Source organism: Oncorhynchus masou, unplaced genomic scaffold, assembly GCF_036934945.1.
Source record: "Oncorhynchus masou masou isolate Uvic2021 unplaced genomic scaffold, UVic_Omas_1.1 unplaced_scaffold_2671, whole genome shotgun sequence".
NCBI lineage: Eukaryota > Metazoa > Chordata > Actinopteri > Salmoniformes > Salmonidae > Oncorhynchus > Oncorhynchus masou.
Window position 1 is genome coordinate 29,913 of NW_027009106.1, and position 25,442 is coordinate 55,354.

The following is a 25,442-nucleotide window of genomic DNA, read 5'->3' on the forward strand; positions in this document are numbered from 1 at the left end:
TTTAGGATGTTGGGGAATGGGCTATAATCCCCTGGGGAGGGTACATTTAGGATGTTGGGGATTGGGCTGTAATCCTCTGGGGAGGGTACATTTAGGATGTTGGGGAATGGGCTGTAATCCCCTGGGGAGGGTACATTTAGGATGTTGAGGAATGGGCTGTAATCCCCTGGGGAGGGTACATTTAGGATGTTGGGGATTGGGCTGTAATCCCCTGGGGAGGGTACATTTAGGATGTTTAGGAATGGGCTGTAATCCCCTGGGGAGGGTACATTTAGGATGTTTAGGAATGGGCTGTAATCCCCTGGGGAGGGTACATTTAGGATGTTTAGGAATGGGCTGTAATCCCCTGGGGAGGGTACATTTAGGATGTTGAGGAATGGGCTATAATCCCCTGGGGAGGGTACATTTAGGATGTTTAGGAATGGGCTGTAATCCCCTGGGGAGGGTACATTTAGGATGTTGAGGAATGGGCTATAATCCCCTGGGGAGGGTACATTTAGGATGTTGGTGATTGGGCTGTAATCCTCTGGGGAGGGTACATTTAGGATGTTGGGGATTGGGCTGTAATCCCCTGGGGAGGGTACATTTAGGATGTTGGGGAATGGGCTATAATCCCCTGGGGAGGGTACATTTAGGATGTTTAGGAATGGGCTGTAATCCCCTGGGGAGGGTACATTTAGGATGTTGGGGATTGGGCTATAATCCCCTGGGGGAGGGTACATTTAGGATGTTTAGGAATGGGCTGTAATCCCCTGGGGAGGGTACATTTAGGATGTTTAGGAATGGGCTGTAATCCCCTGGGGAGGGTACATTTAGGATGTTGAGGAATGGGCTATAATCCCCTGGGGGAGGGTACATTTAGGATGTTGGGGAATGGGCTGTAATCCCCTGGGGAGGAAAGATTTAGGATGTTGGGGATTGGGCTGTAATCCCCTGGGGAGGGTACATTTAGGATGTTGAGGAATGGGCTGTAATCCCCTGGGGAGGGTACATTTAGGATGTTGGGGATTGGGCTGTAATCCCCTGGGGAGGGTACATTTAGGATGTTGGGGATTGGGCTGTAGTCCCCTGGGGAGGGTACATTTAGGATGTTGAGGAATGGGCTATAATCCCCTGGGGAGGGTACATTTAGGATGTTGGGGATTGGGCTGTAATCCCCTGGGGAGGGTACATTTAGGATGTTGGGGATTGGGCTGTAATCCTCTGGGGAGGGTACATTTAGGATGTTGGGGATTGGGCTATAATCCCCTGGGGAGGGTACATTTAGGATGTTGGGGATTGGGCTGTAATCCCCTGGGGAGGCACATTTAGGATGTTGGGGATTGGGCTGTAATCCCTTGGGGAGGGTACATTTAGGATGTTGGGGATTGGGCTGTAATCCCCTGGGAGGGTACATTTAGGATGTTGGGGAATGGGCTATAATCCCCTGGGAGGGTACATTTAGGATGTTTAGGAATGGGCTGTAATCCCCTGGGGAGGGTACATTTAGGATGTTGGGGAATGGGCTATAATCCCCTGGGGAGGGTACATTTAGGATGTTTAGGAATGGGCTGTAATCCCCTGGGGAGGGTACATTTAGGATGTTGGGGATTGGGCTATAATCCCCTGGGGAGGGTACATTTAGGATGTTTAGGCATGGGCTGTAATCCCTGGGGAGGGTACATTTAGGATGTTTAGGAATGGGCTGTAATCCCCTGGGGAGGGTACATTTAGGATGTTGAGGAATGGGCTATAATCCCTGGGGAGGGTACATTTAGGATGTTGGGGAATGGGCTGTAATCCCCTGGGGAGGACAGATTTAGGATGTTGGGGATTGGGCTGTAATCCCCTGGGGAGGGTACATTTAGGATGTTGGGGATTGGGCTGTAATCCCCTGGGGAGGGTACATTTAGGATGTTGGGGATTGGGCTGTAATCCCCTGGGGAGGGTACATTTAGGATGTTGGGGAATGGGCTATAATCCCCTGGGGAGGGTACATTTAGGATGTTTAGGAATGGGCTGTAATCCCCTGGGGAGGGTACATTTAGGATGTTTAGGAATGGGCTGTAATCCCCTGGGGAGGGTACATTTAGGATGTTGAGGAATGGGCTGTAATCCCCTGTGGAGGGTACATTTAGGATGTTGGGGAATGGGCTGTAATCCCCTGGGGAGGGTACATTTAGGATGTTGGGGATTGGGCTGTAATCCTCTGGGGAGGGTACATTTAGGATGTTGGGGATTGGGCTGTAATCCCCTGGGGAGGGTACATTTAGGATGTTGGGGAATGGGCTATAATCCCCTGGGGAGGGTACATTTAGGATGTTGGGGATTGGGCTATAATCCCCTGGGGGAGGGTACATTTAGGATGTTTAGGAATGGGCTGTAATCCCCTGGGGAGGGTACATTTAGGATGTTTAGGAATGGGCTGTAATCCCCTGGGGAGGGTACATTTAGGATGTTGAGGAATGGGCTATAATCCCCTGGGGAGGGTACATTTAGGATGTTGGGGAATGGGCTGTAATCCCCTGGGGAGGACAGATTTAGGATGTTGGGGATTGGGCTGTAATCCCCTGGGGAGGGTACATTTAGGATGTTGAGGAATGGGCTGTAATCCCCTGGGGAGGGTACATTTAGGATGTTGGGGATTGGGCTGTAATCCCCTGGGGAGGGTACATTTAGGATGTTGGGGATTGGGCTGTAGTCCCCTGGGGAGGGTACATTTAGGATGTTGGGGAATGGGCTATAATCCCCTGGGGAGGGTACATTTAGGATGTTGGGGATTGGGCTGTAATCCCCTGGGGAGGTACATTTAGGATGTTGGGGATTGGGCTGTAATCCTCTGGGGAGGGTACATTTAGGATGTTGGGGATTGGGCTATAATCCCCTGGGAGGGTACATTTAGGATGTTGGGGATTGGGCTGTAATCCCTGGGGAGGGTACATTTAGGATGTTGGGGATTGGGCTGTAATCCCTTGGGGAGGGTACATTTAGGATGTTGGGGATTGGGCTGTAATCCCCTGGGGAGGGTACATTTAGGATGTTGGGGAATGGGCTATAATCCCCTGGGGAGGGTACATTTAGGATGTTTAGGAATGGGCTGTAATCCCCTGGGGAGGGTACATTTAGGATGTTGGGGAATGGGCTATAATCCCCTGGGGAGGGTACATTTAGGATGTTTAGGAATGGGCTGTAATCCCCTGGGGAGGGTACATTTAGGATGTTGGGGATTGGGCTATAATCCCCTGGGGAGGGTACATTTAGGATGTTTAGGCATGGGCTGTAATCCCCTGGGGAGGGTACATTTAGGATGTTTAGGAATGGGCTGTAATCCCCTGGGGAGGGTACATTTAGGATGTTGAGGAATGGGCTATAATCCCCTGGGGAGGGTACATTTAGGATGTTGGGGAATGGGCTGTAATCCCCTGGGGAGGACAGATTTAGGATGTTGGGGATTGGGCTGTAATCCCCTGGGGAGGGTACATTTAGGATGTTGGGGATTGGGCTGTAAATCTCCTGGGGAGGACAGATTTAGGATGTTGGGGATTGGGCTGTAATCCCCTGGGGAGGGTACATTTAGGATGTTGAGGAATGGGCTATAATCCCCTGGGGAGGGTACATTTAGGATGTTTAGGAATGGGCTGTAATCCCCTGGGGAGGGTACATTTAGGATGTTGGGGATTGGGCTATAATCCCCTGGGGAGGGTACATTTAGGATGTTTAGGCATGGGCTGTAATCCCTGGGGAGGGTACATTTAGGATGTTTAGGAATGGGCTGTAATCCCCTGGGAGGGTACATTTAGGATGTTGAGGAATGGGCTATAATCCCCTGGGGAGGGTACATTTAGGATGTTGGGGAATGGGCTGTAATCCCCTGGGGAGGACAGATTTAGGATGTTGGGGATTGGGCTGTAATCCCCTGGGGAGGGTACATTTAGGATGTTGGGGATTGGGCTGTAAATCTCCTGGGGAGGACAGATTTAGGATGTTGGGGATTGGGCTGTAATCCCCTGGGGAGGGTACATTTAGGATGTTGAGGAATGGGTTATAATCCCCTGGGGAGGACAGATTTAGGATGTTGAGGAATGGGCTGTAATCCCCTGGGGAGGGTACATTTAGGATGTTGGGGATTGGGCTGTAATCCCCTGGGGAGGGTACATTTAGGATGTTGGGGATTGGGATGTAATCCCCTGGGGAGGGTACATTTAGGATGTTGGGGAATTGGCTGTAATCCCCTGGGGAGGGTACATTTAGGATGTTGGGGAATGGGCTGTAATCCCCTGGGGAGAACAGATTTAGGATGTTGAGGAATGGGCTGTAATCCCCTGGGGAGGGTACATTTAGGATGTTGGGGAATGGGCTGTAATCCCCTGGGGAGGGTACATTTAGGATGTTGGGGATTGGGCTGTAATCCCCTGGGGAGGGTACATTTAGGATGTTGGGGATTGGGCTGTAAATCTCCTGGGGAGGGTACATTTAGGATGTTTAGGAATGGGCTGTAATCCCCTGGGGAGGGTACATTTAGGATGTTGAGGAATGGGCTGTAATCCCCTGGGGAGGGTACATTTAGGATGTTGGGGATTGGGCTGTAATCCCCTGGGGAGGGTACATTTAGGATGTTGGGGAATGGGCTGTAATCCCCTGGGGAGAACAGATTTAGGATGTTGAGGAATGGGCTGTAATCCCCTGGGGAGGGTACATTTAGGATGTTGGGGATTGGGCTGTAATCCCCTGGGGAGGGTACATTTAGGATGTTGGGGAATGGGCTGTAATCCCCTGGGGAGAACAGATTTAGGATGTTGAGGATTGGGCTGTAATCCCCTGGGGAGGACAGATTTAGGATGTTGAGGAATGGGCTGTAATCCCCTGGGGAGGGTACATTTAGGATGTTGAGGAATGGGCTGTAATCCCCTGGGGAGGGTACATTTAGGATGTTGAGGAATGGGCTGTAATCCCCTGGGGAGGGTACATTTAGGATGTTGGGGATTGGGCTGTAATCCCCTGGGGAGGGTACATTTAGGATGTTGGGGAATGGGCTGTAATCCCCTGGGGAGAACAGATTTAGGATGTTGAGGAATGGGCTGTAATCCCCTGGGGAGGGTACATTTAGGATGTTGGGGAATGGGCTGTAAATCTCCTGGGGAGGACAGATTTAGGATGTTGGGGATTGGGCTGTAATCCCCTGGGGAGGGTACATTTAGGATGTTGAGGAATGGGCTGTAATCCCCTGGGGAGGGTACATTTAGGATGTTGGGGATTGGGCTGTAATCCCCTGGGGAGGGTACATTTAGGATGTTGGGGAATGGGCTGTAAATCTCCTGGGGAGGGTACATTTAGGATGTTGGGGAATGGGCTGTAAATCTCCTGGGGAGGACAGATTTAGGATGTTGGGGATTGGGCTGTAATCCCCTGGGGAGGGTACATTTAGGATGTTGGGGAATGGGCTGTAATCCCCTGGGGAGGACAGATTTAGGATGTTGAGGAATGGGCTGTAATCCCCTGGGGAGGGTACATTTAGGATGTTGGGGAATGGGCTGTAATCCCCTGGGGAGGACAGATTTAGGATGTTGAGGAATGGGCTGTAATCCCCTGGGGAGGGTACATTTAGGATGTTGGGGATTGGGCTGTAATCCCCTGGGGAGGTTACATTTAGGATGTTGGGGAATGGGCTGTAATCCCCTGGGGAGGGTACATTTAGGATGTTGGGGAATGGGCTGTAATCCCCTGGGGAGAACAGATTTAGGATGTTGAGGAATGGGCTGTAATCCCCTGGGGAGGGTACATTTAGGATGTTGGGGATTGGGCTGTAAATCTCCTGGGGAGGACAGATTTAGGATGTTGGGGAATGGGCTGTAATCCCCTGGGGAGAACAGATTTAGGATGTTGAGGAATGGGCTGTTAGTCCCCTGGTAGGGGTGTACAAGATGGTTGATGGTTCATTCTGTAATGTTTTAATAGTCTAATGGCCTGAGGTTGTAGCTAATCCAACAGATTAGATTAGGGGGTTTTACCATTCCATTGACAATAATTCATTTCTATATTATTTTACTTTCTGTAGATGGTCATCAGAATGAAACTACGCAACTCATATTCTATTATTATGGGGGATACGCCCAGAGTATGGGGGATACGCCCAGAGTATGGGGGATACGCCCAGAGTATGGGGGATACGCCCGGAGTATGGGGGATACGCCCGGAGTATGGGGGATACGCCCGGAGTATGGGGGATACGCCCGGAGTATGGGGGATACGCCCGGAGTATGGGGGATACGCCCGGAGTATGGGGGATACGCCCGGAGTATGGGGGATACGCCCAGAGTATGGGGGATGAAGTCAGAAGTTTACATACACTTAGGTTGGAGTCATTAACCACTCCACACATTTTTTTGTTAACAAACTATAGTTTTGTCAAGTCGGTTAGGACGGCTACTTTGTGTAGGACACAAGTCATTTCACCAACACTTGTTTACAGACAGATTATTTAACTGTATCACAATTCCAATGGGTCAGAAGTTTACATACACTAAATTGACTGTGCCTTTAAATAGCTTGGAAGATTCCAGAAAATGATGTCTTGGCATTAGAAGCTTTTGATAGGCTAATTGACATCATTTGAAGGTGTACCTGTGGATGTATTTCAAGGCCTACCTTCAAATTCAGTGCCTCTTTGCTTGACATCATGGGAAAATCAAAAGAAATCAACCAAGACCTCCACAAGTCTGGTTCATCCTTGGGAGAAATTTCCAAACACCTGAAGGTACCATGTTCATCTGTACAAACACCATGGGACCACGCAGCCGTCACACCACTAAGGAAGGAGACGCGTTCTATCTCCAAGAGATTAACATGCTTTGTTTTGCGAAAATTTTTTAAATCAATCCCAGAACAACAGCAAAGGACCTTGTGAAGATGCTGGAGGAAACAGGTACAAAATTATCTATATCCACAGTAAAACGAGTCCTATATCGACACAACCTGAAAGGCCGCTCAGCAAGGAAGAAGCCACTGCTCCAAAACCGCCATAAAAAAGCCAGACTACAGTTTGCAACTGCACATGGGGACAAAGATTGTACTTTTTGGAGAAATGTCCTCTGGTCTGATGAAACACAAGTAGAACTGTTTGGCCATAATGGCCATCGTTATGTTTGGAGGAAAAAGGGGGAGGCTTGCAAGCAGAAGAACACCATCCCAACCGTGAAGCACGGGGGTGGCAGCATCATGTTGTGGGGGTGCTTTGCTGCAGGAGAGACTGGTGCACTTCACAAAATAGATGGCATCATGAGGAAAGAAAATTATGTGGATATATTGAAGCAACATCTCAAGACATCAGTCAGGAAGTTAAAGATTGGTCGCAACTGGGTCTTCCAAATGGACAGGGTCCCCAAGCATACTTCCAAAGTTGTGGAAAATGGCTTAAGGACAACAAAGTCAAGGTATTGGAGTGGCCATCACAAAGCCCTGACCTCAATCCTATAGAAAACTTGTGGGCCAAACTGAAAAGGCGTGTGCAAGCCAGGAGGCCTACAAACCTGACTCAGTTACACCAGCTCTGTCAGGAGGAATGGGACAAAATTCACCCAACTTATTGTGGGAAGCTTGTGGAAGGCTACCCGAAACATTTGACCCAGGTTAAACAATTTAAAGGCAATGCTACCAAATACTAGTTGAGTGTATGGAAACTTCTGACCCACTGGGAATGTGATGAAAGAAATACAAGCTGAAATAAATCTCTCTACTATTATTCTGATATTTCACATTCTTAAAATAAAGTGGTTATCCTAACTGACCTAAAACAGGGAATTTTAACTGCGATTAAATGTCAGGAATTGTGAAAATCTGATTTTAAATGTATTTGGCTAAGGTGTAAACTTCCGACTTCAACTGTATGTCCAGAGCATGGTGAGTTATTTATTTATCAATCAATACCCCAAATCAATCTGTTTCACAGATTGAACCTATTACAGCCTAACACTATATTCTCTCTCTTTCTCCACTTCCTCCCAGAGCGTATCTTTGAGGACCATGAGAACCTGGTGGAGAACCTTCAGAACTGGACCAGAGACAGTCAGAACAGACTGATGTTCATAGAACGCATCGAGAAGTACGCCCTCTTCAAGAACCCTCAGGTGAGACAGCCTGTCAATACAGCCAAAACACTACAGCCAGCAACAACATGTTGGACCCGTTTCCCACACACTAATGAAGACTAGTCCTGGACACTAATGGAGACTAGTCCTGGACACTAATGGAGACTAGTCCTGGACACTAATGGAGACTAGTCCTGGACACTAATGGAGACTAGTCCTGGACACTAATGAGGACTAGTCCTGGACACTAATGAGGACTAGTCCTGGACACTAATGAGGACTAGTCCTGGACACTAATGAAGACTAGTCCTGGAGACAACTGATTCAGAAATACACTGCTGCTTTGAAATACGCTACACCAAAATAGCCATCCAGAACTCTGCTGTCCCTGCCAGTCAGTATTGTATCACATAACTGATGCAGGACAGGTTACACAATACACTGAACTGGCACCAAATTATAAATGCTTCACCAAAATAGATACACTCAGTAGTATCAGACACTGTTTATATGTACACAAAGTCACTCGACAGACACACAGACACCAGTGTCTAGGTCAGATCTAGGTCAGTATGTTGTAGATGGTGGTACAATGATTCATAGATTGGGAGCTGGTGGTTGTCTCCATGGTGAACTAGCTTCGTAAGATAGCTAGTCCCACTTTTACTGACTGCTAGAGGAACATTGATGGATTGTGCACTGCTCAAAAAAATCAAGGGAACACTAAAATAACAAATCCTAGATCTGAATTAATTAAATATTCTTATTAAATACTTTTTTCTTTACGTAGTTGAATGTGCTGACAAACAAAATCACGCAAAAATGATCAATGGAAATCAAATTTATCAACCCATTGAGGTCTGGATTTGGAGTCACACTCAAAGTTAGTGGAAAACCACACTACAGGCTGATCCAACTTTGATGTAATGTCCTTAAAACAAGTCAAAATGAGGCTCAGCAGTGTGTGTGGCCTCCACGTGCCTGTATGACCTCCCTACAACGCCTGGGCATGCTCCTGATGAGGTGGCGGATGGTCTCCTGAGGGATCTCCTCCCAGACCCGGACTAAAGCATCCGCCAACTCCTGGACAGTCTGTGGTGCAACGTGGCGTTGGTGGATGGAGCGAGACATGATGATCCAGATGTGCTCAATTGGATTCAGGTCTGGGGAACGGGCGGACCAGTCCATAGCATCAATGCCTTCCTCTTGCAGGAACTGCTGACACACTCCAGCCACATGAGGTCGAGCATTGTCTTGCATTAGGAGGAACCCAGGGCCAACCGCACCAGCATATGGTCTCACAAGGGGCCTGAGGATCTCATCTCGGTACCTAATGGCAGTCAGGCTACCTCTGGTGAGGACATGAAGGGCTGTGCGGCCCCCCAAAGAAATGCCACCCCATGACTGACCCACCGCCAAACCGGTCATGCTGGAAGATGTTGCAGGCAGCAGAATGTTCTCCACGGCGTCTCCAGACTGTCACGTCTGTCACGTGCTCAGTGTGAACCTGCTTTCATCTGTGAAGAGCACAGTGTTCTCTGGCAAATGCCAAACGTCCTCCACGGTGTTGGGCTGTAAGCACAACCCCCACCTGTGGACGTCGGGCTCTCATACCACCCTCATGGAGTCTGTTTCTGACCGTTTGAGCAGACACATGCACTTTTGTGGCCTGCTGGAGGTCATTTTGCAGGGCTCTGGCAGTGCTCCTCCTGCTCCTCCTTGCACAAAGGCGGAGGTAGCGGTCTTGCTGCTGGGTTGTTGCCCTCCTACGGCCTCCTCCACGTCTCCTGATGTACTGGCCTGTCTCCTGGTAGCGCCTCCATGCTCTGGACACTACGCTGACAGACACAGCAAACCTTCTTGACACAGCTCGCATTGATGTGCCATCCTGGATGAGCTGCACTACCTGAGCCACTTGTGTGGGTTGTAGACTCCGTCTCATGCTACCACTAGAGTGAAAGCACATTGTGTTGTTTCAGTGTTCCCTTTATTTTTTTGAGCAGTGTATATATGTGTGTGTGTGTGTGTGTGTGTGTGTGTGTGTGTGTTATTTATGTATGTATGTATGTGTGATTGACTTGGAGTTACATCGTGTTGTTTCAGTGTTCCCTTTATTTTTTTGAGCAGTGTATTTGTTTAACGGGTTACTGGCAGTGTAGCCTAGTGGTTAGAGCGTTGGACTCGTAAACGAAAGGTTTGTTGTTCTTAACTGACTTGCCTAGTTAAATAAAGTGTAGTTAAATATCTAAATCTAAATTTATCTATCTATCATACCCTGATTTAACCCTCTTCTGGAAAATCACAGAACTATTTGTTGGGGCGGAAGGAGACGTGTGAGATGGCAGACAGGAACAAGGAAGCACTACTGGAGGTACAGTGATCTCAACATAACACCTCCAAACAAACTGATGGACACAACTTGACTGATCCAGGTCATTTCAAAATGTTACCTTGTTAGTGCATGCTACATAGTGTGTGTGTGTGTGTGCGCGCTCTCTGCGGCAGGAGTGTTTTTGTGGCAGCGCCGTCTCTGTACCTGAGATGGAGGGAGTACTCTGGCTGAAGGAGGATGGGAAGAAGAGCTGGAAGAAGAGATACTTCCTGCTCAGAGCCTCTGGGATCTACTATGTACCTAAAGGAAAAGCCAAGGTACGTCCCTGGGAACACAGTGACTAACCTGTATTCAAATAGTGTGTTTTGTCAAACATCTGTGGTGCTGCACGGCCAAAAATATTATCAGCAATGAAGTCTGAACACTGCTCCAAGACACACTAGTTATTCATGAAATTATCCTTTTTCAGGCCTCTCCTGCCCTCTGACCCATTCAGTAACATGGGAAACTGTAATTGTCATTGTATATTCAGAAATAACATGTCGTAGATTCTTATTCTTTGGATTGTTAGGGTCCCAATACTGACTAACCAAATCAAACATTTTGAAATATTAACACACTTACAAACAGAAAATAATTACAACATTCTCCCCAATGGGGTCTGACTGCAAATGATCAACTGGTTAAGAAAAGTACAATTTGAGTCTTTTCAGAAAACTAGTAATGAAAGTTGGTTTAGTTCCTGGCAGTAATACACAGGAGGAAATAGAAAGTTGGTTTAGTTCCTGAAGATAATACACAGGAAATAGAAAGTTGGTTTAGTTCCTGAAGATAATACACAGGAAATATAAAGCCTCAAGCACAGAACCTTGAGGAGATCCTCTTCTCTGGATTTTGAGTGCTTCCATTCATGTCCCATCGAAGCCCATCCATGTCCCATCGAGTCCCATCCATGTCCCATCGAGTCCCATCCAAGCCCATCCATGTCCCATCGAGTCCCATCGAAGCCCATCCATGTCCCATCGAAGCCCATCCATGTCCCACCCATGTCCCATCGAAGCCAATCCATGTCCCATCGAAGCCCATCCATGTCCCATCGAAGCCCATCCATGTCCCATCGAAGCCCATCCATGTCCCATCGAAGCCCATCCATGTCCCATCGAAGCCCATCCATGTCCCATCGAAGCCCATCCATGTCCCATCGAAGCCCATCCATGTCCCATCGAAGCCCATCCATGTCCCATCAAAGCCCATCCATGTCCCATCGATGCCCATCCATGTCCCATCAAAGCCCATCCATGTCCCATCGAAGCCCATCCATGTCCCATCGATGCCCATCCAAGTCCCATCGAAGCCCATCCATGTCCCATCGATGCCCATCAAGTCCCATCGAAGCCCATCCATGTCCCATCAAAGCCCATCCATGTCCCATCGAAGCCCATCCATGTCCCATCGAAGCCCATCCATGTCCCATCGAAGCCCATCCATGTCCCATCGAAGCCCATCAAGTCCCATCGAAGCCCATCCATGTCCCATCAAAGCCCATCCATGTCAAAGCCAATGGCAGTCACCTGTAAATCATCCATCTGTTCTCTCCCGCTGGCAGGCCTCCAGAGAACTGGTGTGTTTCCTCCAGCTGGATCATGTTAATGTGTACAACGGACAGGAGTTCCGCAGCAAGTACAAGGCCCCCACAGACTACTGCCTGGCCCTCAAGGTGAGAGAAAACACCCAGGGTATGTACCAAATTGCACCCTATTCCCCATATAGGGCACTACTTTTAACCAGGGCCCATAGGGAATAGTGAGCCATTTGGTAAGCTCCTATAGGCGCTGATAACACCTGGCTTCTGTTGTTGCCACTAGACCAATAACACCTGCAATACTGCTACCACCTCGCCCTAACCCCACAGACTACCACTAAAACTACTACTACTACTACTAAAACTACTACTACCACCTAGCCCTAACCCCACAGACTACCACTAAAACTACTACTACTACTACTAAAACTACTACTACCACCTAGCCCTAACCCCACAGACTACCACTAAAACTACTACTACTAAAACTACTACTACCACCTAGCCCTAACCCCAAAGACTACCACTAAAACTACTGCTACCACCTAGCCCTAACCTCACATACTACCACTAAAACTACTACTACTAAAACTACTACTACCACCAAGCCCTAACCCCACAGACTACCACTAAAACTACTACTACGACTACTACTACCACCTAGCCCTAACCCCACAGACTACCACTAAAACTACTACTACGACTACTACTACCACCTAGCCCTAACCCCACAGACTACCACTAAAACTACTACTACTACTACTACCACTAAAACTACTACTACTACCACTAAAACTACTACAACTGAAACTACTACTACCACTAAAACTACTGCTACCACCTAGCCCTAACCCCACATACTACCACCTAGCCCTAACCCCACAGACTACCACTAAAACTACTACTACCACTAAAACTACTACTACTACTACTACTACTAAAACTACTACTACCACCTAGCCCTAACCCCACAGACTACCACTAAAACTACTACTACTACTACTACTACTACCACTAAAACTACCACTACCACTAAAACTACTACTACTACCACTAAAACTACTACCACTACTACCACTAAAACTACTACTACTAAAACTACTACTACCACCTAGCCCTAACCCCACAGACTACCACTAAAACTACTACTACCACTAAAACTACCACTACCACCTAAACTACTACTACTACCACTACTACTACCACTAAAACTACTACCACTAAAACTACTACCACTACTACCACTAAAACTACTATCACTACTACTACCACTACCACTAAAACTACTACTACCACTAAAACTACTACTACTACCACTAAAACTACTACTACTACCACTACTACCACTAAAACTACTACTACTACTACCACTAAAACTACTACTACTACTACTACTACCACCACTAAATCTACTACTACTACCACTAAAACTACGAGAGGAGAGGGGGGAATACATGGGGAGAGGAGAGGGGGGAATACATGGGGAGAGGAGAGGGGGATACTTGGGGAGAGGAGAGAGACAGGGGGAGAGGAGAGGGGGAATACATGGGGAGAGGAGAGAGGGGAATACATGGGGAGAGGAGAGGGGGGATACTTGGGGAGAGGAGAGAGGGAATACATGGGGAGAGGAGGGGGGATACTTGGGGAGAGGAGAGGGGGATACATGGGGAGAGGAGAGGGGATACATGGGGAGAGGAGAGAGACAGGGGAGAGGAGAGGGGGGAATACATGGGGAGAGGAGAGGGGGATACTTGGGGAGAGGAGAGGGGGATACATGGGGAGAGGAGAGGGGGGATACATGGGGAGAGGAGAGGGGGATACATGGGGAGAGGAGAGAGACAGGGGAGAGGAGAGGGGGGATACATGGGGAGAGGAGAGGGGGATACATGGGGAGAGGAGAGGGGGGGATACATGGGGAGAGGAGAGGGGGAATACATGGGGAGAGGAGAGGGGGAATACATGGGGAGAGGAGAGGGGAGAATACATGGGGAGAGGAGAGGGGGGAATACATGGGGAGAGGAGAGGGGGAATACATGGGGAGAGGAGAGGGGAGAATATATGGGGAGAGGAGAGGGGGAATACATGGGGAGAGGAGAGGGGGATACATGGGGAGAGGAGAGGGGGATACTTGGGGAGAGGAGAGGGGGGATACTTGGGGAGAGGAGAGGGGGGATACATGGGGAGAGGAGAGGGGGAATACATGGGGAGAGGAGAGGGGGGATACTTGGGGAGAGGAGAGGGGGGATACTTGGGGAGAGGGAGAGGGGGGATACTTGGGGAGAGGAGAGGGGGGATACATGGGGAGAGGAGGGATACTTGGGGAGAGGAGAGGGGGATACTTGGGGAGAGGAGAGAGGGGGATACATGGGGAGAGGAGAGGGGGGATACTTGGGGAGAGGAGAGGGGGGATACTTGGGGAGAGGAGGGGGGATACATGGGGAGAGGAGGGATACTTGGGGAGAGGAGAGGGGGATACTTGGGGAGAGGAGGGGGGATACATGGGGAGGGAGAGAGACAGAGGAGAGGGGGATACATGGGGAGAGGAGAGAGACAGGGGGAGAGGAGAGGGGGGAATACATGGGGAGAGGAGAGAGACAGAGGAGAGGGGGAATACATGGGGAGAGGAGAGGGGGGATACTTGGGGAGAGGAGAGGGGGATACTTGGGGAGAGGAGAGGGGGAATACATGGGAAGAGGAGAGGGGGAATACATGGGGAGAGGAGAGGGGGGATACTTGGGGAGAGGAGAGGGGGGATACTTGGGGAGAGGAGAGGGGGATACATGGGGAGAGGAGAGGGGGATACATGGGGAGAGGAGAGAGACAGGGGAGAGGAGGGGGGGAATACATGGGGAGAGGAGAGGGGGGATACTTGGGGAGAGGGGGGATACTTGGGGAGAGGAGGGGGGATACATGGGGAGAGGGAGAGGGGGAATACATGGGGAGAGGAGGGGGGATACATGGGGAGAGGAGAGGGGGGATACTTGGGGAGAGGAGAGGGGGAATACATGGGGAGAGGAGAGGGGATACTTGGGGAGAGGAGAGGGGGGATACATGGGGAGAGGAGAGGGGGAATACATGGGGAGAGGAGAGGGGGGATACATGGGGAGAGGAGAGGGGGGGAATACATGGGGAGAGGAGGGGGAATACATGGGGAGAGGGAGAGGGGGGATACATGGGGAGAGGGGAGGGGATACATGGGGAGAGGGAGAGAGACAGGGGAGAGGAGAGGGGGAATACATGGGGAGAGGAGAGGGGGGGATACTTGGGGAGAGGGAGGGGGGGATACATGGGGAGAGGAGAGAGACAGAGGAGAGGGGATACTTGGGGAGAGGAGAGGGGGGATACATGGGGAGAGGGAGAGGGGGGATACATGGGGAGAGGAGAGAGACAGGGGAGAGGAGAGGGGGGATACATGGGGAGAGGAGAGGGGGGAATACATGGGGAGAGGAGAGGGGGAATACATGGGGAGAGGAGAGGGGGGGATACATGGGGAGAGGAGAGGGGGATACATGGGGAGAGGAGAGGGGGATACATGGGGAGAGGAGAGGGGGGGAATACATGGGGAGAGGAGAGGGGGATACATGGGGAGAGGGAGAGGGGGATACATGGGGAGGGAGAGACAGGGGAGAGGAGAGGGGGAATACATGGGGAGAGGAGAGGGGGGATACTTGGGGAGAGGAGAGGGGGGATACATGGGGAGAGGGAGAGAGACAGAGGAGGGGGGATACATGGGGAGAGGAGAGAGACAGGGGAGAGGAGAGAGGGGGAATACATGGGGAGAGGAGAGGGGGGATACATGGGGAGAGGAGAGAGACAGGGGAGAGGAGAGGGGGGATACTTGGGGAGAGGAGAGAGACAGGGGGAGAGGAGAGGGGGGAATACATGGGGAGAGGAGAGGGGGGATACATGGGGAGAGGAGAGAGACAGGGGGAGAGGAGAGGGGGATACTTGGGGAGAGGAGAGGGGGATACATGGGGAGAGGGAGAGAGACAGGGGAGAGGAGAGGGGGGAATACATGGGGAGAGGGGGAATACATGGGGAGAGGAGGGGGGGATACTTGGGGAGAGGGGAGAGGGAGATACATGGGGAGAGGAGAGAGACAGGGGAGAGGAGAGGGGGATACTTGGGGAGAGGAGAGAGACAGGGGAGAGGAGAGGGGGATACTTGGGGAGAGGAGAGGGGGATACATGGGGAGAGGAGAGAGACAGGGGAGAGGGAGAGGGGGGATACTTGGGGAGAGGAGAGAGACAGGGGAGAGGAGAGGGGGATACTTGGGGAGAGGAGAGGGGGGATACATGGGGAGAGGAGAGAGACAGGGGAGAGGAGGGGGGGAATACATGGGGAGAGGAGGGGGGGATACATGGGGAGAGGAGAGACAGGGGGAGAGGAGAGGGGGGATACTTGGGGAGAGGAAGGGGGATACTTGGGGAGAGGAGGGGGGGATACTTGGGGAGAGGAGAGGGGGGGATACTTGGGGAGAGGGAGGGGGGATACTTGGGGAGAGGAGAGGGGAGATACATGGGGAGAGGAGAGAGACAGGGGGAGAGGAGAGGGGGGATACTTGGGGAGAGGGAGAGAGACAGGGGGAGAGGAGAGGGGGGGATACTTGGGGAGAGGAGAGAGACAGGGGGAGAGGGAGAGGGGGGATACTTGGGGAGAGGGAGAGGGGGATACATGGGGAGAGGAGAGAGACAGGGGAGAGGAGAGGGGGGATACTTGGGGAGGGAGAGAGACAGGGGAGAGGAGAGGGGGATACTTGGGGAGAGGAGGAGGGGGGATACATGGGGAGAGGAGAGAGACAGGGGGAGAGGAGAGGGGGAATACATGGGGAGAGGGAGAGGGGGGATACATGGGGAGAGGAGAGAGACAGGGGAGAGGAGAGGGGGGATACTTGGGGAGAGGAGAGGGGGGATACTTGGGGAGAGGGAGAGGGGGGATACATGGGGAGAGGAGAGAGACAGGGGAGAGGAGAGGGGGGGATACATGGGGAGAGGAGAGGGGGGATACTTGGGGAGAGGAGAGGGGGGATACATGGGGAGAGGAGAGGGGGATACATGGGGAGAGGAGAGAGACAGGGGGAGAGGAGAGGGGGGATACATGGGGAGAGGGAGAGGGGGGATACATGGGGAGAGGAGAGGGGGGATACTTGGGAGAGGGAGAGGGGGGATACATGGGGAGAGGAGAGAGACAGGGGAGAGGGAGGGGGATACATGGGGAGAGGGAGAGGGGGATACTTGGGGAGAGGAGGGGGGGATACTTGGGGAGAGGAGAGAGACAGGGGAGAGGGAGAGGGGGGGATACATGGGGAGAGGAGAGGGGGGATACTTGGGGAGAGGAGAGAGACAGGGGAGAGGAGAGGGGGGAATACATGGGGAGAGGAGAGGGGGGAATACATGGGGAGAGGAGAGGGGGGGATACATGGGGAGAGGAGAGGGGGATACATGGGGAGAGGAGAGGGGGATACTTGGGGAGAGGAGAGAGACGGATACATGGGGAGAGGAGAGGGGGGATACATGGGGAGAGGAGAGACGGATACATGGGGAGAGGAGAGAGACGGGGGAGAGGGGAGGGGGATACTTGGGGAGAGGAGAGAGACAGAGGAGAGGGGGATACATGGGGAGAGGAGAGAGACAGAGGGAGAGGGGGGATACATGGGGAGAGGAGAGAGACAGGGGAGAGGAGAGGGGGGATACTTGGGGAGAGGAGAGAGGGGAATACATGGGGAGAGGAGAGAGACAGGGGGGATACTTGGGGAGAGGAGAGAGGGGAATACATGGGGAGAGGAGAGGGGGATACTTGGGGAGAGGAGAGAGAGCGGATACATGGGGAGAGGAGAGGGGGATACATGGGGAGAGGAGAGACGGATACATGGGGAGAGGAGAGAGACGGGGGAGAGGAGAGGGGGGATACTTGGGGAGAGGAGAGGGGGGATACTTGGGGAGAGGAGAGGGGGAATACATGGGGAGAGGAGAGGGGATACTTGGGGAGAGGGGGATACATGGGGAGAGGAGAGGGGGGGAATACATGGGGAGAGGAGAGGGGGGAATACATGGGGAGAGGAGAGGGGGAATACATGGGGAGGAGGAGAGACGGATACATGGGGAGAGGAGAGGGGAATACATGGGGAGAGGAGAGAGACGGATACATGGGGAGAGGAGAGGGGAATACATGGGGAGAGGAGAGAGACGGATACATGGGGAGAGGAGAGAGACGGGGGAGAGGAGAGGGGGGGATACTTGGGGAGAGGAGAGGGGGAGGAGGAGAGAGACCGGGGGGAGGAGAAGAGAGACGGGGGGAGGAGAAGAGAGACGGGGGGAGGAGAAGAGAGACGGGGGGAGGAGGAGAGAGACGGGGGAGGAGAGCCGGGGGGGAGGAGAGAGCCGGGGGGGAGGAGGGAGAGATGAGAGACGAGAACATAATCCAGTAGTCCACCATTGTTTCTCTTGTCAGGACTCTTTCAAATAAAAGAGTCCGACTCCAAAGCCATGTCAATTATGAACCAACTATTTCCATTCCGTCTCCTCAGGAGAGCAACCTAGTAAACAGAGAAGGTTTCTATTCTGGTCTGATGGTTTCCATGGAATCCCTGATGGGAGTAACTGGGTACAGTAGAGGGATTGAGGATGTTGAATCGCTGCCCTCAGTCTTCCTGTCAGAGGAGAGAACAACTGTATCCAGTGGGCACACTGCCATCTAGTGGACGGTGTATAAACCTCCAGAGAAATCTGTATTGCCTCAAATCAAACTTTATTTGTCAGGTGCGCTGAATACAACAGGTGTAGTAGACCGCACAGTGAAATGCTGACTACAACAGGTGTAGTAGACCTCACAGTGAAATGCTGAATACAACAGGTGTAGTAGACCTCACAGTGAAATGCTGAATACAACAGGTGTAGTAGACCTCACAGTGAAATGCTGAATACAACAGGTGTAGTAGACCTCACAGTGAAATGCTGAATACAACAGGTGTAGTAGACCTCACAGTGAAGTGCTGAATACAACAGGTGTAGTAGACCTCACAGTGAAGTGCTGAATACAACAGGTGTAGTAGACCTCACAGTGAAATGCTGAATACAACAGGTGTAGTAGACCTCACAGTGAAATGCTGAATACAACAGGTGTAGTAGACCTCACAGTGAAATGCTGAATACAACAGGTGTAGTAGACCTCACAGTGAAATGCTAAATACAACAGGTGTAGTAGACCTGACAGTGAAATGCTGAATACAACAGGTGTAGTAGACCTCACAGTGAAGTGCTGAATACAACAGGTGTAGTAGACCTCACAGTGAAATGCTGAATACAACAGGTGTAGTAGACCTCACAGTGAAATGCTAAATACAACAGGTGTAGTAGACCTGACAGTGAAATGCTGAATACAACAGGTGTAGTAGACCTGACAGTGAAATGCTGAATACAACAGGTGTAGTAGACCTCACAGTGAAATGCTGAATACAACAGGTGTAGTAGACCTGACAGTGAAATGCTGAATACAACAGGTGTAGTAGACCTTACAGTGAAATGCTGAATACAACAGGTGTAGTAGACCTCACAGTGAAATGCTGAATACAACAGGTGTAGTAGACCTCACAGTGAAATGCTGAACTTACAGGCTCTAACCAATAGTGCAAAATAGGTATTAGGTGAACAATAGAGTAAAAAGACAGGCTATATACAGTAGAGAGGCTGTATACAGTAGAGAGGCTATAGACAGTAGAGAGGCTATAGACATTAGAGAGGCTATAGACATTAGAGAGGCTATAGGCATTAGAGAGGCTATAGGCAGTAGAGAGGCTATAGGCAGTAGAGAGGCTATAGGCAGTAGAGAGGCTATAGGCAGTAGAGAGGCTATAGGCAGTAGAGAGGCTATAGGCAGTAGAGGCTATATACAGTAGAGGGGCTCTGTACAGTAGAGGGGCTCTGTACAGTAGAGGGGCTCTGTACAGTAGAGGGGCTATAGACAGTAGAGAGGCTATATACAGTAGAGGGGCTCTGTACAGTAGAGGGGCTATAGACAGAGAGGCTATAGGCAGTAGAGAGGCTATATATACAGTAGAGAGGCTATATATACAGTAGAGAGGCTATATATACAGTAGAGAGGCTATATATACAGTAGAGAGGCTATATATACAGTAGAGAGGCTATAACAGTAGAGGGGCTATAACAGTAGAGAGGCTATATATACAGTAGAGAGGCTATAACAGTAGAGGGGCTCTGTAGAGGGCTGGGGTTTTAGCCCAGAACTGAAACCGTGCATCATTTTGTCAGCAGAATCTGTCTGAGAGATTATAGCTCAATTAAAGAAACAAATGAGAGAAATCCCAGCATGCTATTATTGTGATGAGTGGTCATTAATATATCCCATTGTCTCTCTGTCTGTTCAGCATCCTCAGATCCAGAAGAAATCCCAGTACATCAAGTACCTGTGTTGTGATGACGTCAGAACCCTACACCAGTGGATCAATGGGATACGCATCGCCAAGGTAACGTTACGTTACCTCAGCAACAACTTAACGTAAGAGAGTAATGTCAAGCAGAGCCATAGTATGGGTTCTCACAGAACATCTTGTACAGAATAACTCAATGGCCAAACTCAAAGTGTTTGGCTCTGATGAAAAGATGTGGGAACATCTGACAAAGCTGGGGTATGTTCACTGGGAACCGAACAGAAGCAAAGCGGAACACCCTGAAACGGGGAGGGACCTACCTGAATTTGTTCAATAGAAACTCTTGTTCTCTTGTTCCAAAACGTTTTATGCTTGGAGTAAAGTGTTTCTATTGCAAACCATTTTGCTGAGGAAACCGACGAATGAGCCTGACCGGCTGATGAATACACCTGACCGGCTAATGAATACACCTGACCGGCTAATGAATACACCTGACCGGCTAATCAATACACCTGACCGGCTAATGAATACACCTGACCGGCTAATCAATACACCTGACCGGCTAATGAATACACCTGACCGGCTAATCAATACACCTGACCACCTGACCGGCTAATCAATACACCTGACCCGCTAATGAATACACCTGACCGGCTAATCAATACACCTGACCGGCTAATCAATACACCTGACCGGCTAATGAATACACCTGACCGGCTAATGAATACACCTGACCGGCTAATCAATACACCTGACCGGCTGATGAATACACCTGACCGGCTAATCAATACACCTGACCGGCTAATCAATACACCTGACCGGCTGATGAATACACCTGACCGGCTAATCAATACACCTGACCGGCTAATGAATACACCTGACCGGCTAATGAATACACCTGACCGGCTAATGAATACACCTGACCGGCTAATCAATACACCTGACCGGCTGATGAATACACCTGACCGGCTGATGAATACACCTGACCGGCTAATCAATACACCTGACCGGCTGATGAATACACCTGACCGGCTAATGAATACACCTGACCACCTGACCGGCTAATCAATACACCTGACCGGCTAATCAATACACCTGACCGGCTGATGAATACACCTGACCGGCTGATGAATACACCTGACCGGCTAATGAATACACCTGACCGGCTGATGAATACACCTGACCGGCTGATGAATACACCTGACCGGCTGATGAATACACCTGACCGGCTAATGAATACACTTGACCGGCTAATCAATACACCTGACCGGCTAATGAATACACCTGACCACCTGACCGGCTGATGAATACACCTGACAGGCTGATGAATACACCTGACAGGCTGATGAATACACCTGACCAGCTAATGAATACACCTGACCGGCTAATGAATACACCTGACCGGCTAATGAATACACCTGACCGGCTAATGAACACTTGACACCTGACCCTGACCGGCTAATGAATACACCTGACCACCTGACCGGCTGATGAATACACCTGACCGGCTAATCAATACACCTGACAGGCTGATGAATACACCTGACCGGCTAATGAATACACCTGACCGGCTAATGAATACACCTGACCGGCTGATGAATACACCTGACCGGCTGATGAATACACCTGACCGGCGAATGAATACACCTGACCGGCTAATGAATACACCTGACCGGCTAATGAATACACCTGACCGGCTAATGGATACATCTGACCGGCTAATGAATACACCTGACGCTAATGAATACACCTGACCGGCTAATGAATACACCTGACCGGCTAATGAATACACCTGACCGGCTAATGAATACACCTGACCGGCTAATGAATACACCTGACCGGCTAATGAATGACCGGCTAATGGATACACCTGACCGGCTAATGAATACACCTGACCGGCTAATGAATACACCTGACCGGCTAATGATACACCTGACCGGCTACACCCTGACCGGCTAATGAATACACCTGACCGGCTAATGAATACACCTGACCGGCTAATGAATACACCTGACCTGATGAATACACCTGACCGACTAATGAATACACCTGACCGGCTAATGAATACACCTGACCGGCAGATGAATACACCTGACCGGCTGATGAATACACCTGACTGGCTGATGAATACACCTGACCACCTGACCGGCTGATGAATACACCTGACCGGCTGATGAATACACCTGACCGGCTAATGAATACACCTGACCGGCTAATGAATACACCTGACCGGCTAATGAATACACCTGACCGGCTAATGAATACACCTGACCGGCTAATGAATACACCTGACCGGCTAATGAATACACCTGACCGGCTAATGAATACACCTGACCGGAATACACCTAATGAATACACCTGACCGGCTAATGAATACACCTGACCGATGAATACACCTGACCGGCTGATGAATACACCTGACCGGCTAATGAATACACCTGACCGGCTAATGAATACACCTGACCGGCTGATGAATACACCTGACCGCTAATGAATACACCTGACCGGCTAATGAATACACCTGACCGGCTAATGAATACACCGGACCTGACCGGCTGATGAATAATGAATACACCTGACCGGCTAATGAATACACCTGACCGACCGCTAATGAATACACCTGACCGGCTAATGAATACACCTGACCGGCTGACCGGCAGATGAATACACCTGACCGGCTGATGAATACACCTGACCGGCTAATGAATACACCTGACCACCTGACCGGCTAATGAATACACCTGACCGGCTAATGAATACACCTGACCGGCAGATGAATACACCTGACCGGCTGATGAATACACCTGACCGGCTAATGAATACACCTGACCACCTGACCGGCTGATGAATACACCTGACCGGCTGATGAATACACCTGACCGGCTGATGAATACACCTGACCGGCTAATGAATACACCTGACCGGCTGATGAATACACCTGACCGGCTGATGAATACACCTGACCGGCTGATGAATACACCTGACCGGCTAATGAATACACCTGACCGGCTAATACACCTGACCGGCTGATGAATACACCTGACCGGCTAATGAATACACCTGACCGGCTAATGAATACACCTGACCACCTGACCGGCTGATGAATACACCTGACCGGCTAATCAATACACCTGACAGGCTGATGAATACACCTGACCGGCTAATGAATACACCTGACCGGCTAATGAATACACCTGACCGGCTGACCCTGACCGGCTAATACACCTGACCGGCTATAATACACCCTGACCAATGAATACACCTGACCGGCTAATGAATACACCTGACCGGCTAATGGATACATCTGACCGATGCACCTGACCGGCTAATGAATACACCTGACCGGAATACACCTGACCGGCTAATGAATACACCTGACCGGCTAATGAATACACCTGACCGGCTAATGGATACATCTGACCGGCTGACCGGCTAATGAATACACCTGACCGGCTAATGAATACACCTGACCGGCTGATGAATACACCTGACCGGCTAATGAATACACCTGACCGGCTAATGAATACACCTGACCACCTGACGGCAGATGACCGACCGGCTGATGAATACACCTGACCGACTAATGAATACACCTGACCACCCGGCTGACCGACCCGCTAATGAATACACCTGACCGGCTAATGAATACACCTGACCGGCTAATGAATACACCTGACCGGCTAATGAATACACCTGACCGGCTAATCAATACACCTGACGGCTAATCAATACACCTGACCGGCTAATGAATACACCTGACCGGCTAATGAATACACCTGACCGGCTGATGAATACACCTGACGGTTGATGAATACACCTGACCGGCTGATGAATACACCTGACCGGCTAATGAATACACCTGGACCACCTGACCGCTAATGAATACACCCTGACGGCTGATGAATACACCTGACCTGGCTGATGAATACACCTGACCAGCTAATGAATACACCTGACCGGCTAATGAATACACCTGACCGGCTAATGAATACACCTGACCGGCTAATGAATACACCCGGCAATGAATACCCTGACCGGCTGATGAATACACCTGACCGGCTAATGAATACACCTGACCGGCTGATGAATACACCTGACCGGCTAATGAATACACCTGAATACACCTGACCGGCTAATGAATACACCTGACCGGCTGATGAATACACCTGACCAGCTGATGAATACACCTGACCGGGTGATGAATACACCTGACCGGCTAATGAATACACCTGACCGGCTGATGAATACACCTGACCGGCTAATGAATACACCTGACCGGCTACACCTGACCGCTGATGAATACACTTGACCGGCTAATGAATACACCTGACCGGCTAATGAATACACCTGACCACCTGACCGGCTGATGAATACACCTGACCGGCTAATCAATACACCTGACAGGCTGATGCTGACCGGCTAATGAATACACCTGACCTGACTAATGAATACACCTGACCGGCTAATGAATACACCTGACCGGCTAATGAATACACCTGACCGGCTAATGAATACACCTGACCACCTGACCGGCTAGATGATACACCTGACCGGCTGAATGACACCTGACCGGCTAATGAATACACCTGACCGGCTAATGAATACACCTGACCGGCTGATGAATACACCTGACCGGCTAATGAATACACCTGACCGGCTAATGAATACACCTGACCGGCTAATGAATACATCTGACCGGCTGACCGGCTAATGAATACACCTGACCGGCTAATGAATACACCTGACCGGCTGATGAATACACCTGACCGGCTAATGAATACACCTGACCGGCTAATGAATACACCTGACCACCTGACCGGCAGATGAATACACCTGACCGGCTGATGAATACACCTGACCGACTAATGAATACACCTGACCGGCTAATGAATACACCTGACCGGCTAATGAATACACCTGACCGGCTGATGAATACACCTGACCGGCTGATGAATACACCTGACCGGCTAATGAATACCTGGCTAATCAATACACCTGACCGGCTGATGAATACACCTGACCGGCTAATGAATACACCTGACCGGCTAATGAATACACCCTGACCGGCTAATGAATACA

General features: G+C 50.3%; 1 protein-coding gene across 1 annotated transcript in view; it reads left to right on the forward strand.

The window, feature by feature from the left end:
* The window catches only part of LOC135533804 (ras-associated and pleckstrin homology domains-containing protein 1-like), a gene marked incomplete at its 5' end in the record, with an annotated part of 45,679 nt that extends 25,149 nt beyond the window's left edge, over positions 1–20,530 (forward strand). Inside the window, 5 exons of the mRNA XM_064961029.1 lie at positions 7,981–8,102; positions 10,369–10,434; positions 10,569–10,712; positions 12,002–12,112; positions 20,361–20,530. Of these exons, the coding sequence (XP_064817101.1) occupies positions 7,981–8,102; positions 10,369–10,434; positions 10,569–10,712; positions 12,002–12,112; positions 20,361–20,495 (578 nt within the window). The remainder of the gene's footprint in view (positions 1–7,980; positions 8,103–10,368; positions 10,435–10,568; positions 10,713–12,001; positions 12,113–20,360) is intronic.
* Between the last annotated feature and the right edge of the window lie 4,912 nt (positions 20,531–25,442).